Raw genomic sequence first — 16,967 nt, 5'->3', positions numbered from 1 at the left:
GTGCGGCGAGGCCACTGGTTAGTGCCACACTGGGGGGACAGGGAGAGCCAGCTCCCTGGAACCCCAGAGGCAGGAAGGCAGGCTGGAGGATGGGGGAAGCCAGCCCCATACCTCCAGCACTGAGAGAGAGCCCTAGCAGCCAGGCTGCAGGGCTAGGGAAGCCCAGCGCTGAGCGCTGGGCACAGTAGTTAAATAATGACATACAGTGTGTTGTAAGGCACTGCAGTGCCTGAGTATGTAGAGTCTGTGCAGGGCACAGGCTCAGTGTATATTTACAGGGAAATGTACAGTGTGATTTAAATGTAATGTATTTAAAGATAAATTGCACTTACTTGGTTGTGTGTCCCAGGAGGGGGGAATCCATGGCTGTGCAGGCTGATGGATTCTCCCGGACCTTTTCCCCAAAAGCGGAGTGTTTTCCCATCCGGCCTCACATTTCCGGGGAGCACAGGGAGAGAGAGAAGCAGCTTGGCTGTGAAACGGGCTGGGTGGTTTCTTGGAGCTCCATGGAGACCAGCTGTAGTGCCGGGAAGCCTGGACCGGGGAGCCAGGCTGCCCAGCTCTGGAGCCCAGGTCCAGGCTGCAGGCAGTGAGAGGGGTCCCGGGCAGGTTTCTGGAAATCAGTTTAGGAGGGAAAACTTCCCCCCAGCCAGACTGAACGGCACCGGGGAGTATCCTGACTCTCCCAGATGGGAGAGTCCAAGGAGACCGACCACTCCCCACTGTCCATAGGGAACAATGTTAGGTGTGCATGAGACCAGAGCATGCACAGCTCATGGGTAAACATTGATTGGTTGTGCACCACAGGGCGGGCTTACCCCCTGTGGTAAGGGGTCTTGGAGAGGGATAAAAGAAGGGCAGCTGGCCCATAGGATTGGTATTGTAACATCTTCTTCTGCTGAAAACATCTTGATTGTATGCTGTTGCCCCTAGCAATAGGGAGGAGCCTTTTTAAAGGTTATTTGAGCAATAAACACCTTTGCCTCAAGAAGACTGCTTCATCTTGTGACCTATAGGGTTAGGCCAAACCTAGCCCCGTTCTCCGGCTGTCCAGGGAAGCACCTGACGTCTCCAAGCTCCGCCTTCCGCCAGCTACCGGTAGAGGCCTAGCAAGTGGCTAGTGGGGATTCGTCAGCACCACACAGCTGTGGTAAAGCAGTGCGTCGGCACATACAGAGCAGAACCGTGGTTCCAAACGCCACGGCAGGTTAGGAGTTTGGTGGTGGCAGCGAGAACCCGCCCACAGCGGTGGGTGGAGTCAGTAACAGGCGGTTACTGACGGTAAGCGGGAATCCCCTATGTGGTCAGGCCTCGTGCGGCTTGACCTTCCATTCTGTGCGCAGTCGACGGGACGCGGCAAGCGGCGAGTGCTTCCGTACGGTACCGTCCTGTCACACCGACCCAAGTGAAACTCCTCCGCAGGAGCTGCTTTGGTTTCAGACCACGAAACATACTTTCTCCAAATACGGTGATAATGTTTCGCCGTAACCGCCTTCCTAGCTTTGAGGAGAGTGGGGATGACCTCCCCGGGAATACCTTTCCGAGCTAAGATTTGGCGCTCAACTTCCACGCCGTCAAACGCAGACGTGGTAAGTTCGGAAACACGCAGGGCCCCTGCAGTAACAGGTCCTCTCTTAGAGGAAGCGGCCAGGGATCTTCCACTAGTAATTCTTGAAGATCCGGATACCAGGCCCTCCGTGGGCAATCTGGAACGACGAGTATCGCCTGAACCCTTGTTCGTCGAACGATACTCAGCACCTTTGGAATGAGAGGTAGCGGAGGGACAGATACACCGACTGAAACACCCATGGAGTCACCAGGGCGTCCACTGCACTGGCTTGGGGGTCCCTTGACCTGGAACAATACCTCGGAAGCTTCTTGTTGAGGCGAGACGCCATCATGTTTATCAGAGGAATTCCCCAACGCCTTTTCACTTCTGCAAATACCTCTTGATGAAGAGCCCAATCCCCCGGATGGAGATCGTGTCTCCTGAGGAAGTCTGCTTCCCAGTTGTCCACGCCCGGGAGGAAGACTGCTGACAGAGCGCTCACGTGCTGTTCCGCCCAGCGAAGGATTCTTGTGGCCTCCGCCATTGCTGCCATGCTCCTTGTTCCGCCTTGGCGGTTTTTACGTACGCCACCGCTGTTATGTTGTCCGACTGGATCAGGACAGGGAGACCCTGAAGGTTCTTTGCTTGCAGCAGGCCGTTGTAAATGGCTCTCAACTCGAGAACATTTATGTGGAGACAAGATTCCTGGCTTGACCATTTTCCCTGGAAATTTCTTCCTTCCGTGACTGCTCCCCAGCCTCGGAGACTTGCATCTGTTGTCAGCAGGACCCAGTCCTGGACTCCGAATCGGCGTCCCTCTAGAAGGTGAGAGCCTTGCAGCCACCACAGGAGAGAAATCCTGGCCCTGGAAGATAGACTTATTTTCCGGTGCATGAGAAGGTGAGACCCGGACCATTTTTTCAGCAGATCCCACTGAAACACCCGGGCATGAAACCTGCCAAACGGAATGGCTTCGTAAGCCGCAACCATCTTCCCTAGTACCCGAGTACATTGATGAATCGACACACTTGTCGGCCTCAGAAGCTCCCTGACCATGGTCTGGATTTCCAGAGCTTTGACCTCCGGAAGAAACACTCTCTGTATCTCCGTGTCTAGGATCATGCCCAGGAAGGGCAGCCGAGTGGCCAGGATCAACTGAGACTTTGGCAAATTTAGAATCCAACCGTGATGTCGCAGAACAGACAGGGAGAGATACACATTTCTTAACAACTGTTCCTTGGACCTCGCATTTATCAGGAGATCGTCCAAGTACGGGATAATTGTGACCCCTTGCTTGCGAAGGAGGACCATCATCTCCGCCATTACCTTGGTGAAAACCCTGATGAGGAGGGAATATCGGGATGTGTAAGTAAGCATCCTTTATGTTGACTGACGCCATAAAATCCCCCCCTTCGAGGCTGGAGATCACCGCTCAAAGAGACTCCATCTTAAAATTGAAAGTTTTCAAGTATGGATTAGGGAGGCGGGTCCCCGGGATTTGGGCCCAAAAATGCCGGGATTTGAATCCCGGGATTGGAGCATCCAATCCCGGGATTCACTGGATTTTACTGCGCATGCGCGGCGGCGGGAGGGTGGGTGTGTAAGTAATAGTACTTACTAATATTAGGGGGGCGGCAGCCATGAACAAGTTGAACGCGGTGGCACTTCAAATGTAGCGCCGGCCGCCAGCCAATCAGAGCTGGCGGACTGGCAGCCAATCAGAGCTGCTGCAGCGGCAGCCAATCAGGAGCGACTGCTGTGGCCGCTTCCCTGATTGGCTGCCGGTCCGCCAGCTCTGGTTGGCTGGCGGCCGGCGCTTCATTTGAAATGCCGCCGCGTTCAGTGTGTTAATGGTTGCAGCCCGCCTAATAGTAAGTACTATTCCTTACACCCACCCTCTCTCCCTCCGTGCATTCAGTGGTGCTCCCTACAGCCTTCCTCCCTCCCGCGCCGCTACCAGCCCTCCCTGCCGAGACCTACACCCTCCCTCCTGAGTCCTGCACTGCTACCTACACCCTCCCTACCTCCATTATCGCTACCTACACCCTCCCTCCAGCGCAGCTCCCTACAACTTTCTTTGATCCCTACTGCAATCCCGGGATTGACCGTTTTTTAATCCCGAATCCCGGGATTGAAAAAACGGCCCGGGATTGGCCTCCCTAGTATGGATTGAGGGATTTTAGGTTCAGAATCGGTCTGATCGATCCGTCCGGCTTTGGCACCACAAAGAGGCTCGAATAGAACCCTTCCCCCCGTTCTGACGGGGAAACCGGCACCACGACCCTCTGTTGACACAACTTTTGTATCGCATCCCTTACCACCTCTCTTTCGGGAAGAGAAGCTGGCAAGGCCGACACGAAAAACCGGTTGGGGGGCATCTCCTGAAACTCCAGTCTGTACCCTTGGGACACTATGTCTAAGACCCTAGGATCCAGAGCCGAACGAACCCAAAACTGAATCGGAGACGGCCCCCCACCGGTAGGGACTCCCCCAGGGGAGCCCCAGCGTCATGCGGTGGACTTGGTAGAGGCGGGGGAGGACTTTTGGTCCTGGGTGCCTGACACTGCAGGCGACTTCCTTCCCCTTCCTCTACCCTTTGAAGCGAGGAAGGACGAGCTCTTACCTCTTTTGTATTTATTAGGCCGAAAGGACTGCATCTGCTGATGGGGTGCCTTTTTCTGTTGTGTGGGAACATAGGGAAGAAAAGATGACTTACCCGCAGTAGCGGTCGACACCAGGTCAGCCAGGCTGTCACCGAACAAGACACTACCTTTAAAAGGGAGAGCTTCCATATTCTTCTTGGAGTCGGCATCAGCGTTCCATTGATGAACCCACAGCGCCCTCCTGGCCGAAATCGCCATGGCATTGGCTCTTGATCCCAAGAGGCCAACATCCCTCGCCCCATCCTTTAGGTAATCTGCAGCGTCCTTGATATAACCAAGAGTCAAAAGAATATTATCTTTATCAAGAGCATCCATATCAGAAGCCAGTATTGCCGAAAATGGACTTCAATGTCGTCTCCAGCTTGCGATCCGCCGGATCCTTGAGAGCAGCCGTGTCAGGAGCCGGAAGCGCCACCTTCTTGGACAATCGCGAGAGAGCCTTGTCCACATTTGGAGACGACTCCCATTTTTCCCTATCGTCAGAGGGGAAAGGATATGCCATCAAAATTCTCTTGGAAATCTGCCACCGTTTTTCAGGCGACTCCCAAGCCTTTTCACAAAGCGCATTCATTTCGTGAGAGGGGGGGAAATTTTACCTTAGGTCTTTTCCCTTTAAATAAACAAACTCTTGTGTCAGGAACGGCAGGTTCCTCAGATATACGTAAAACATCTTTAATGGCTATAATCATGTACTGAATACTCTCGACAACCCGCGGATGCAAAGAAGCCTCATTAAAATCGATATGGGAGTCAGAGTCCGTGTCGGTACCTGTATCTGCCATCTGGTTAAAAGCACGCTTTTGTGACCCTGAGCCTGTCTATACCTGAGACAAAGCGTCCTCCACGGACTGTATCCATGTTTGTGTCTAAGAATCAGATTTATCCAGTCTCTTAGATAATAAAGCCACATTCGCATTCAGTGTACTCAGCATAGTCATCCAATCAGCAGTCGGCTGTGCCGACAGGGACATACCTAAATCCTTTTCTGCACCCCCCATAACTTCCTTTGGGGAGGAACACCCAGGTTCAGACATGTCGACACCTAGAGCCGACACACCCACACTCTCACAGGCCACAAGCACGGGGACAGACCCACAGAGAAGCCCGTAGGGAGAAACACAGAGGGAGTATGGCAGCTCACACCCCAGCGCCCATACACTAAAGGAATAGTAAATATGATCAGCGTTGTCTTAACATAAATGAAAGCACCATATTTTCTGTGCCCCCTCCCTCCCCCGTTTTTCCTCCCTGTTACTTGCGGGAGCTTGGAGGTCCGTGCCAGCGTCTCTGCAGCACTGTAGAGATAGGAGAAAATGGCGCTGGTGAGCAATGTGTGGCTAAGCCACGCCCCTTTCCGGCGTGATGTAGCCCGCTAAAATTCAAATATCTGTACACTGGCGGGGGTACTCTATACGGTGTCCGGACACCGTATATTCCGTTTTTTTCCAGCCACCGACCCCAGTAACTGCTGCCCAGGGCGCTCCCCCCTAGCGCCCTGCACCCTGCAAGTGCCGTTGGTGACATGTGTGGGAGCATGGAGCGCAGCGCTACCGCTGCGCTGTACCTCATTACTGAAGTCTTCTGCAGTCACTGAAGTCTTCGGTTCTTCTAATACTCACCCGGCTTCTTTCTTCTGGCTTCTGTGAGGGGGTGACGGCGCGGCTCCGGGAAAAAGCAGCTAGGCGAACCAAGTGATCGAACCCTCTGGAGCTAATGGTGTCCAGTAGCCTAAGAAGCAGAGCCCTTAACTAAGAAGAAGTAGGTCTGACTTCTCTCCCCTCACTCCCACGATGCAGGGAGCCTGTAGCCAGCAGGTCTCCCTGAAAATAAAAAAAACTAACAAAAGTCTTTCTAGAGAAACTCTGTAGAGCTCCCCTAGTGCGTGTCCAGTCTCTCCTGGGCACAAAGTCTAACTGAGGTCTGGAGGAGGGGCATAGAGGGAGGAGCCAGTTCACACCCAGTCAAAGTCTTTTTAGTGTGGCCAAGCTCCTGCGGATCCCGTCTATACCCCATGGTCCTTTTGGAGTCCCCAGCATCCTCTAGGACGTAAGAGAAATATTTCTGTTTAGGTCAGGGGTGGGGAACCTTCGGCCCGTCAAAGCATTTTGACCGGCCCGCAAGGCAGCCGACAAGGTGTAAAGCCGTCCGACGCGCACGGCATCCTGGGAGATGTAGTTTTCTCACACTGCACTGTATTGTCGAAGTCGAAAATATTACCCACACACACACACTTCACGTGCAAACATCACACAGAGTGGCCTCTGTACGTGCGCATTTTCGCGTGCGTACGCATACTGGTTCGCAAGCCTTGCACATTGGCGCGTGGTATGAGTATAGTGTTCACTCTAGGCTGTTTTAGCAGAGCGCCGCGCCATGCCCGATTTTTTAAGGGCAAAACCCGCCCTGCCCTTTCTGCGGTGCCCTGCTAAAACAGCCACCCGCTTTCTGCCCTCTCAGCGTGTAAAGATGCAGCGCGCATGCGCGCAGCAACCATTCACGCTGTCAGAGAGCTTGGGGCTGGGCACGCCCCCAACAGTGACGCTGCTGGCCGCCCACACCCCCGTCTGTGGACTGAACCGCCCACTTGCATTACATGCAAATGGCCATGCCCCCTATTTGCATAACCACACCCCCTTTTGGTGTGCGCGCTTGTGCCCCTCACGGACCCGCGCCCTGCCCGTCCCCTAGAGTGAACACTATGAGTATATACGGTAGCATACGCATTCGCACAGAAAAGCTACAAAGACATATGCAATATTCAATTCATATAGTGCACAATTTACACATAGTCTCCACACACATTGCCAGCAAGTTACATTTACTCAGAGGGTAGAACAATAGAGTTATCCAGCTTTACAGGATGTGAAGGGACAGAACAAGGTTAGGACTTAGTGTTTGGTATCCAGATGTGCAGTATTTTGAGATCTATGTTCCGGTTGTTATGTGCAGTTAATCGCATGTTTCTGCACACAGATATGCGCAGAATTGTAATTTTCACAAATACTGTAAATACTGTACTCATGATATTCGGCGGGAACCCTGTGGTGGAGACCTGCAAGCACACCTGGACCAAGCATCGCCCACTCATTCAAACCAACCTATGACCCCTCATGTACTGTAAATGACCTGCCCCTTGACCTATGGAAGAAGAGCTTACATTTCCTATTACACTGTATTTGGACCCATTGTATAAAAGAAAGGCTCCCTGACCAAGCACCAGTCTATTCTCTTGAGGTCATCTTGCTAAGACTGACTGAGGCCCGGATCAGGGAGCCCTGGCGAACAAACGTATGTACTATTGGTTGTAGCTCTTCTCTGCAATATTGTTGTATCTTTTACTTTTATCTTTTGAGTAAATATTGTTGATGCGTTGGACCACAACATTACATTTAACTACTGGTGTCACATTCCATTTTTGTTTGGGATATAAGGTATATTCAGCCACACATGTCGCTGTATTGTGTGCACGGCGTGTCGGCGTGTATACGCAACGTGCATACACATCTTAGGGTTATTGATTACGTGTAGCAACCCGAACCACAGTGTGATTAGGTATTGCTTTTTTCCTTGTAAGTAAATCAGACTTTACAGTATTCAGTGTACCGTGTGAGAAAATTACATCTCCCTTGATGCAGAGTATGGCTTTGCGGGGCACCCACCGGCGGCTCTGCTTTTGCACTGCCTAACTGAGCAGAGATTGGCTGGGATGAGGAGGCAGTCGGCAGCTAAACAGAGATCGGCAAGGGGGGGACACACACAGATCAACAGAGATCGGCGGAGGGGGGAGACAGCCGTCAGCACTGCTCACACAACTGAGCTAAGGCTGCAGCGGGAGAGAACGCTGGAACTACTGTAGAGGCTCAGCAACTCACAGCCTCACACATTTAAACCAGTAGCGGGAAGGAGCGCTGGAGCAGAGAGGCTGCCCACACACTGCAGTGCCAGTGCAGACTGCTTAGGCTGCTGCGAGAATGAGGGAGTGGATGAGGATCCGAGGAGCCAGCTTCCACTTTATTGCAAGTTCTGCCACACATCTTTGCCTTCACTTCATACCAGGTCAGTTTTTTTTTTTTTTAGGGTGGGCAATGAATATGTTTTATTATTCTCCAGTGGGGACAATGTGTTTTATTATGTCACTGTGGGTGTAATGTGGGTGTGTGTTTTCTGTCCTGTGTGGGACATGGTGGGGTTGATTATGAGTGATATACTGTACAACTGCTCTATTACTGTGGCCATTATGTGTAAGGAGTACTAATGTGGGCATTATGTGTAAGGCCACGCCTACTTTCCAGAGGGTGGGGGGGCCCACAAATGATGCTTAAAAAATCCAAATGGCCCTTTGCTGAAAAAAGGTTCCCCACCCCTGGTTTAGGTGATGATTACACACTTCCTGCCCATATAATACTAGTCTGTCAAACAATATTGGCACCATGAAAGTCTGATTTGACGGACAGTTGTGGGATCTAGCTGTGACGTGCGAAGAGCAATCTCCCCACGGCATTTATTGTGCATTGGAGAGGGGATAATAAGAATTTACTTACCGATAATTCTATTTCTCGTAGTCCGTAGTGGATGCTGGGGACTCCGTCAGGACCATGGGGAATAGCGGCTCCGCAGGAGACAGGGCACAAAAGTAAAAGCTTTAGGATCAGGTGGTGTGCACTGGCTCCTCCCCCTATGACCCTCCTCCAAGCCTCAGTTAGGATACTGTGCCCGGACGAGCGTACACAATAAGGAAGGATTTTGAATCCCGGGTAAGACTCATACCAGCCACACCAATCACACTGTACAACCTGTGATCTGAACCCAGTTAACAGCATGATAACAGCGGAGCCTCTGAAAAGATGGCTCACAACAATAATAACCCGATTTTTGTAACAATAACTATGTACAAGTATTGCAGACAATCCGCACTTGGGATGGGCGCCCAGCATCCACTACGGACTACGAGAAATAGAATTATCGGTAAGTAAATTCTTATTTTCTCTGACGTCCTAAGTGGATGCTGGGGACTCCGTCAGGACCATGGGGATTATACCAAAGCTCCCAAACGGGCGGGAGAGTGCGGATGACTCTGCAGCACCGAATGAGAGAACTCCAGGTCCTCCTCAGCCAGGGTGTGCCCCTGACCCAGTAGCAGCTCGGCAAAGTTGTAAAGCCGAGACCCCTCGGGCAGCCGCCCAAGATGAGCCCACCTTCCTTGTGGAATGGGCATTTACATATTTTGGCTGTGGCAGGCCTGCCACAGAATGTGCAAGCTGAATTGTACTACACATCCAACTAGCAATCGTCTGCTTAGAAGCAAGAGCACCCAGTTTTTTGGGTGCCTACAGGATAACAGCAAGTCAGTTTTCCTGACTCCAGCCGTCCTGGAAACCTATATTTTCAGGGCCCTGACAACATCTAGCAACTTGGAGTCCTCCAAGTCCCTAGTAGCCGCAGGTACCACAATAAGCTGGTGCAGGTGAAACGCTGACACCACCTTAGGGAGAAACTGGGGACGAGTCAGCAGCTCTGCCCTGTCCGAATGGACAATCAGATATGGGCTTTGTGAGACAAAGCCGCCAATTCTGACACTCGCCTGGCCGAGGCCAGGGCCAACAGCATGGTCACTTTCCATGTGTGATTTGAGGAATCCCAGAACTACGTTGAGATCCCACAGTGCCACTGGAGGCACAAAAGGGGGTTGTATATGCAGTACTCCCTTGACAAACTTCTGGACTTCAGGAACTGAAGCCAATTTTTTCTGGAAGAAAATTGACAGGGCCGAAATTTGAACCTTAATGGACCCCAATTTGAGGCCCATAGACACTCCTGTTTGCAGGAAATGCAGGAATCGACCGAGTTGAAATTTCTTCGTGGGGCCTTCCTGGCCTCACACCACGCAACATATTTTCGCCACATGTGGTGATAATGTTGTGCGGTCACCTCCTTCCTGGCTTTGACCAGGGTAGGAATGACCTCTTCCGGAATGCCTTTTTCCCTTAGGATCCGGCGTTCCACCGCCATGCCGTCAAACGCAGCCGCGGTAAGTCTTGGAACAGACATGGTACTTGCTGAAGCAAGTCCCTTCTTAGCGGCAGAGGCCATGAGTCCTCTGTGAGCATTTCTTGAAGTTCCGGGTACCAAGTCCTTCTTGGCCAATCCGGAGCCACGAGTATAGTTCTTACTCCTCTACGTCTTATAATTCTCAGTACCTTGGGTATGAGAAGCAGAGGAGGGAACACATACACCGACTGGTACACCCACGGTGTTACCAGAACGTCCACAGCTATTGCCTGAGGGTCTCTTGACCTGGCGCAATACCTGTCCAGTTTTTTGTTCAGGCGGGACGCCATCATGTCCACCTTTGGTCTTTCCCAACGGTTCACAATCATGTGGAAGACTTCCCGATGAAGTCCCCACTCTCCCGGGTGGAGGTCGTGCCTGCTGAGGAAGTCTGCTTCCCAGTTGTCCACTCCCGGAATGAACACTGCTGACAGTGTTATCACATGATTTTCCGCCCAGCGAAGAATCCTTGCAGTTTCTGCCATTGCCCTCCTGCTTCTTGTGCCGCCCTGTCTGTTTACGTGGGCGACTGCCGTGATGTTGTCCCACTGGATCAATACCGGCTGACGTTGAAGCAGAGGTCTTGCTAAGCTTAGAGCATTGTAAATTGCCCTTAGCTCCAGTATATTTATGTGGAGAGAAGTCTCCAGACTATATCACACTCCCTGGAAATTTTTTCCCTGTGTGACTGCTCCCCAGCCTCTCAGGCTGGCATCCGTGGTCACCAGGACCCAGTCCTGAATGCCGAATCTGCGGCCCTTTAATAGATGAGCACTCTGCAGCCACCGCAGAAGAAACACCCTTGTCCTTGGAGACAGGGTTATCCGCTGATGCATCTGAAGATGCGATCCGGACCATTTTTCCAGCAGATCCCACTGAAAAGTTCTTGCGTGAAATCTGCCGAATGGAATCGCTTCGTAAGAAGCCACCATTTTTCCCAGGACCCTTGTGCAATGATGCACTGACACTTTTCCTGGTTTTAGGAGGTTCCTGACTAGCTCGGATAACTCCCTGGCTTTCTTCTCCGGGAGAAACACCCTTTTCTGGACTGTGTCCAGAATCATCCCTAGGAACAGCAGACGTGTCTTCGGAAACAGCTGCGATTTTGGAATATTTAGAATCCACCCGTGCTGTCGTAGAACTACTTGAGATAGTGCTACTCCGACCTCCAACTGTTCTCTGGACCTTGCCCTTATCAGGAGATCGTCCATTTTCTTTGAAGAAGAATCATCATTTCGGCCATTACCTTGGTAAAGACCCGGGGTGCCGTGGACAATCCAAACGGCAGCGTCTGAAACCGATAGTGACAGTTCTGTACCACGAACCTGAGGTACCCTTGGTGAGAAGGGCAAATTTGGACATGGAGGTAAGCATCCCTGATGTCCAGGGACACCATATAGTCCCCTTCTTCCTGGTTCGCTATCACTGCTCTGAGTGACTCCATCTTGATTTGAACCTTTGTATGTAAGTGTTCAAATATTTCAGATTTAGAATAGGTCTCACCGAGCCGTCTGGCTTCAGTACCACAATATAGTGTGGAATAATACCCCTTTCCTTGTTGTAGGAGGGGTACTTTGATTATCACCTGCTGGGAATACAGCTTGTGAATTGTTTCCAATACTGCCTCCCTGTCGGAGGGAGACGTTGGTAAAACAGACTTCAGGAACCTGCGAGGGGGAGACGTCTCGAATTTCCAATCTGTACCCCTGGGATACTACTTGTAGGCTCCAGGGGTCCACTTGCGAGTGAGCCCACTGCGTGCTGAAACTCTTGAGACGACCCCCCACCGCACCTGAGTACGCTTGTACGGCCCCAGCGTCATGCTGAGGACTTGGTAGAAGCGGTGGAGGGCTTCTGTTCCTGGGAATGGGCTGCATGCTGCAGTCTTCTTCCCTTTCCTCTATCCCTGGGCAGATATGACTGGCCTTTTGCCCGCTTGCCCTTATGGGGACGAAAGGACTGAGGCTGAAAAGACGGTGTCTTTTTCTGCTGAGATGTGACTTGGGGTAAAAAAGGTGGATTTTCCAGCTGTTGCCGTGGCCACCAGGTCCGATGGACCGACCCCAAATAACTCCTCCCCTTTATAAGGCAATACTTCCATGTGCCGTTTGGAATCTGCATCACCTGACCACTGTCGTGTCCATAAACATCTTCTGGCAGATATGGACATCGCACTTACTCTTGATGCCACAGTGCAAATATCCCTCTGTGCATCTCGCAAATATAGAAATGCATCCTTTAAATCAGGGGTGGGCAATTATTTCAGCTGGGGGGCCGCTTAACACTTCCAGCGAATATTCGAGGGCCACACACAAAATACTCAAAAAGAGTCCCCTTTTTACACATTACGGCAGACAGCGTGCCCTTTTTTACACAATACGGCAGACAGCGTCCCTCTTTTTACACATTACGGTAGACAGCGTCCCTCTTTTTACACATTACGGCAGACAGCGTGCCCTTTTTTACACATTACGGCACACAGCGTCCCTCTTTTTACACATTACGGCAGACAGCGTCCCTCTTTTTACACATTACGGCAGACAGCGTCCCTCTTTTTACACATTACGGCAGACAGCGTGCCCTTTTTTTACACATTACGGCAGACAGCGTCCCTCTTTTTACACATTACGGCAGACAGCGTCCCCTTTTTACACATTACGGCAGACAGTGTGCTCTTTTTACACATTACGGCAGACATCGTCCCCCTTTTACACATTACGGCAGACAGCGTCCCTCTTTTTACACATTACGGCAGACAGCGTGCCTTTTTTTACACATTACGGCAGACAGCGTCCCTCTTTTTACACATTACGGCAGACAGCGTGCCCTTTTTTACACATTACGGCAGACAGCGTCCCTCTTTTTACACATTACGGCAGACATCGTCCCCCTTTTTACACATTACGGCAGACAGCACCCCCATTTTTACACATTACGGCAGACAGCATCCCCCATTTTTACACATTAAGGCAGACAGTCCCTACCCCCCTTTCCTCCCCTCCCCTAAACCCATATTGCAGTTTTTAATCCCCCTCCCTCCCCACCCCTAAACCTATATGGCAGCTTAAGCACTGATCCAGGGGTTGGCTGGACAGGGGGTTTACCTGTTTGTCACCGACACAAACGATCCCCGCTGTCCGAAGATCCGCGCTGCTGCTGGCCGGAGTCACCACTGATGTGGCCTCTCCTGCTCCGGCTCGCTGCCCGCCGCTTCTCCTCACTGGCCACCGCTTAATCTCCTCCTCACAGGCCGCCGCTCCTGGTCACTGCAGTGCCCGCTCCCCGTGCCGCCCAGCTAACAGAGGAAATCCCGGTCAGCTGACTCTGTGACGTGACCGGGATTTCCTCAGCGGCGCCGCGTCTGAGAGCAGTGCAATGACAAGCGGCCTGTCGGGCCGCTTGTCATTGCACTCTGGTGGGGCACAGCGGGCCAGGCAGGATCGGTCCGCGGGCCACATCCGGCCCGCGGGCCGCCTGTTGCCCACCCCTACTTTAAATGCTCTATAGTCAATAAAATACTGTCCCTGTCAAGGGTATCAATATTTTCAGTCAGGGAATCCGACCAAGCCACCCCAGCGCTGCACATCCAGGCTGAGGCGATCGCTGGACGCAGTATAACACCAGTATGTGTGTATATACTTTTTAGGATATTTTCCAGCCTCCTATCAGCTGGCTCCTTGAGGGCGGCCGTATCTGGAGACGGTAACGCCACTTGTGATAAGCGTGTGAGCGCCTTATCCACCCTAAGAGGTGTTTCCCAACGCGCCCTAACTTCTGGCGGGAAAAGGTATACCGCCAATAATTTTCTATCGGGGGAAACCCACGCATCATCACACACTTCATTTAATTTATCTGATTCAGGAAAAACTACAGGTAGTTTTTTCACACCCCACATAATACCCTTTTTTGTGGTACTTCTAGTATCAGAAATATGTAACACCTCCTTCATTGCCCTTAACATGTAACGTGTGGCCCTAAAGGAAAATACGTTTGTTTCTTCACCGTCGACACTGGAGTCAGTGTCCGTGTCTGTGTCGACCGACTGAGGTAAATGGGCGTTTTAAAGCCCCTGACGGTGTTTGAGACGCCTGGACAGGTACTAATTTGTTTGCCGGCCGTCTCATGTCGTCAACCGACCTTGCAGCGTGTTGACATTATCACGTAATTCCCTAAATAAGCCATCCATTCCGGTGTCGACTCCCTAGAGAGTGACATCACCATTACAGGCAATTGCTCCGCCTCCTCACCAACATCGTCCTCATACATGTCGACACACACATACCGACACACAGCACACACACAGGGAATGCTCTGATAGAGGACAGGACCCCACTAGCCCTTTGGGGAGACAGAGGGAGAGTTTGCCAGCACACACCAAAACGCTATAATTATACAGGGACAACCTTTATATAAGTGTTTTCCCTTATAGCATCTTAATATATAATCATATCGCCAAATAAGTGCCCCCCCTCTCTGTTTTAACCCTGTTTCTGTAGTGCAGTGCAGGGGAGAGCCTGGGAGCCTTCCCACCAGCAGTTCTGTGAGGGAAAATGGCGCTGTGTGCTGAGGAGAATAGGCCCCGCCCCCTTTTCGGCTGGCTTCTTCTCCCGTTTTTCTGACAACCTGGCAGGGGTTAAATACATCCATATAGCCCCAGAGGCTATATGTGATGTATTTTTAGCCAGTATAGGTACTTTCATTGCTGCCCAGGGCGCCCCCCCCAGCGCCCTGCACCCTCAGTGACCGTTGGTGTGAAGTGTGCTGAGAGCAATGGCGCACAGCTGCAGTGCTGTGCGCTACCTCATGAAGACTGAGAAGTCTTCAGCCGCCGATTTCTGGACCTCTTCTCTCTTCAGCATCTGCAAGGGGTCGGCGGCGCGGCTCCGGTGACCCATCCAGGCTGTACCTGTGATCGTCCCTCTGGAGCTAGTGTCCAGTAGCCTAAGAAGCCAATCCATCCTGCACGCAGGTGAGTTCACTTCTTCTCCCCTAAGTCCCTCATTGCAGTGAGCCTGTTGCCAGCAGGACTCACTGAAAATAAAAAACCTAATAAAACTTTTACTCTAAGCAGCTCTTTAGGAGAGCCACCTAGATTGCACCCTTCTCGGCCGGGCACAAAAACCTAACTGAGGCTTGGAGGAGGGTCATAGGGGGAGGAGCTAGTGCACACCACCTGATCCTAAAGCTTTTACTTTTGTGCCCTGTCTCCTGCGGAGCCGCTATTCCCCATGGTCCTGACGGAGTCCCCAGCATCCACTTAGGACGTCAGAGAAAAGCAATTTTTAAATATATTTAAATTAAATATGGAATGTCTGGCACGCACATAACGGAAAAATTGGTTAGTTTAAAATTCAGTGACCATGAATTAAAAAAGAGGTCACTGGCTGATTGTTTCTTATGCCAGAGAAATAAACAGTAACATTATAATTTTAACAAGTCAACAGAACTTCACGTTAAAATCAGCATAGACATACAAGCAAAAATAAGCAAGGTTTTCCTCCAGTAATTACCAACACACATCACACAAGGTTTCTGATGTTAATGTGTAATTCAATTAAGTGCAATGCCAATCACGTACCTACGGCAGACCCTAAATTGCATATTTTAATAAGCACAACTACAGGGCAGGGCAGTAAACTAAATTATGCTTTTTAAGGACACTTTATTGGGCATTTGCTGGTTTTACAAAGCCATCACAATGGTACATTGCATCCATCATTTCACAACTCAGCCCTAACTGAACTGACTTCACAATTCTGTCTAGCCCAGTACAGCTGCAAAGCTGTAAACAGCAGGCATCAGCTGACTGGGTATGCTGGGACTTGCAGTTCTGTTACAGCTGTGTAACCAAAACTAATGGCTACCATCAGAATAATAGACTGCAGCCAGGAAGGTTATTTTAATTTCTGATGAGTGACACTTCACCTTTCTGTGCTTTCCAGACACTCTAATAATAATATAATTCAAGAACATGTTAGGTAGAGAGATGTGTGAGGGTTTAGTATAGAAGCCAGTGACTCAGCCCTCAGACTTACTCACACAGCAGGAGGAATATAACTGTGCCTGCCCTACTACTACTTACATCTTGTACGGAGCAGAATGCGAGCTCCTCAGCCCAACTTGTCAATCACTGAACCCAGAGAACATGCAGCAGCAGCCACACCGGTACGGACGTCACCAGCAAAAGAGCTGCCCTAACCAATGCCTGTGTGAGAATGCTGCACAAACTGTAGTAGCGACACACATATCTGCACCTATACATTTATTATTAAAATATAGCAACATATGTTAAAGAGTAGTGCCGTTCTATTAAACTAAAAAACCGGCATATACGTTCTATGTATATACAGGCGGCAGGGGCAGCCGCGTATAAGGGCTTGATGTGTCATTACGTGTCAGGATAGGTTTATGAGTCACTCAGTGATCTGACTTCCGATAGCCATCTTAAGTAAGGGTAAAAGTGTTTAAGTCTGTCACGGAAAGTGTTGACTTTTATTGGTATTATTATTTTATGCCCTCACTAACATAATGCAGTGATTCTGCCAATTACGATTATTTTTTTTTACTCTATAAGCGTCAATATAGCTATATAGCTTTTTTTAAATTAAACATCACTGTTTTGTTATAATACATTACATAATACTTTTAATTGTACTAACTGTAAAGTATATGTATGATAGAAAGTTGTTAGTATAAATGTTGATTTT

General features: G+C 50.6%; 1 protein-coding gene across 1 annotated transcript in view; it reads right to left on the bottom strand.

The window, feature by feature from the left end:
- UFM1 (ubiquitin fold modifier 1) overlaps positions 1-16,451 on the bottom strand; it is a 54,577-nt gene extending 38,126 nt beyond the window's left edge. Inside the window, exon 1 of the mRNA XM_063951859.1 lies at positions 16,343-16,451. Within this exon, the coding sequence (XP_063807929.1) occupies positions 16,343-16,344 (2 nt within the window). The 5' untranslated portion in view covers positions 16,345-16,451. The remainder of the gene's footprint in view (positions 1-16,342) is intronic.
- Between the last annotated feature and the right edge of the window lie 516 nt (positions 16,452-16,967).

This window comes from Pseudophryne corroboree, chromosome 2 (genome assembly GCF_028390025.1).
Source record: "Pseudophryne corroboree isolate aPseCor3 chromosome 2, aPseCor3.hap2, whole genome shotgun sequence".
NCBI classification, from domain to species: Eukaryota; Metazoa; Chordata; class Amphibia; order Anura; family Myobatrachidae; genus Pseudophryne; species Pseudophryne corroboree.
Note: the sequence above shows the minus strand (reverse complement) of the source record. Positions and strands in the feature narration are given on the sequence as shown.